The sequence below is a fragment of the Colobus angolensis genome, unplaced genomic scaffold, assembly GCF_000951035.1.
Source record: "Colobus angolensis palliatus isolate OR3802 unplaced genomic scaffold, Cang.pa_1.0 Scaffold4265, whole genome shotgun sequence".
NCBI classification, from domain to species: domain Eukaryota; kingdom Metazoa; phylum Chordata; class Mammalia; order Primates; family Cercopithecidae; genus Colobus; species Colobus angolensis.
The window spans coordinates 2,665-3,332 of record NW_012117672.1 but is presented as its reverse complement, the minus strand read 5'-3'; the positions used below and the strand labels follow the sequence as shown (position 1 = coordinate 3,332).

Sequence of the window (668 nt, the reverse complement as noted above, 5' to 3'; positions counted from 1 at the left end):
TCATCTGAATTAAGTGTCTCCTTAAACTTGGGCTTCATGTACATGAAGAGGATGGTCCCATAGAATATTATGACCACAGTCAGATGGGCTGAGCAGGTAGAGAAAGCTTTGCTTCTCCCCTCAGAAGAGCTAATTTGGAAGATGCTTAAAATGATTAACATGTAAGAGACAATGATTAATAACAAAGGTGTCAGTATGAACAATGTTGTGGCCATAAGCATGATGAACTCATTGCCTGGGATGTCAGCACAGGCCAATTTCATGACAGCCAGAATTTCATAGGTGAAATGATTGATGATGTTATTCCTGCAGAAAGGCAACTGTACCACAAACACTGTTTGTACTGCAGAATTGACAGCTCCTGTGATCCAGGACCCAACTACCGTGGACACATAGGCATCCTTGCTCATGATGATGGGATATTTCAGAGGGTTGCAGATAGCCACATAGCAATCAAAGGCCATCATGCCCAGCAGCACACACTCTGTTATCCCTATGGCCAATCCAAGGAACATCTGCACTGCACAGCCAGAAAAGGAAATGGTCTTTCTTTCTGAAAGCAAGCTCACCAAGGTGGAGGGAATAGAAGTGGTGGTGTAGCAGATGTCCAAGAAGGAGAGGTTCCCCAGAAAGAAGTACATAGGGGTGTGAAGGTGAGGGTCCAAGAT

At 44.5% G+C, this 668-nt stretch overlaps 1 protein-coding gene across 1 annotated transcript; it reads right to left on the bottom strand.

The window, feature by feature from the left end:
* Positions 1–5: 5 nt before the first annotated feature.
* Positions 6–662, bottom strand: LOC105522360 (olfactory receptor 13C2-like; the record flags this gene model as incomplete). Its single annotated transcript, XM_011956855.1, has 1 exon — positions 6–662. A coding segment is annotated over exon 1 (636 nt), but the record flags the coding sequence as incomplete, so codon positions are not given.
* Between the last annotated feature and the right edge of the window lie 6 nt (positions 663–668).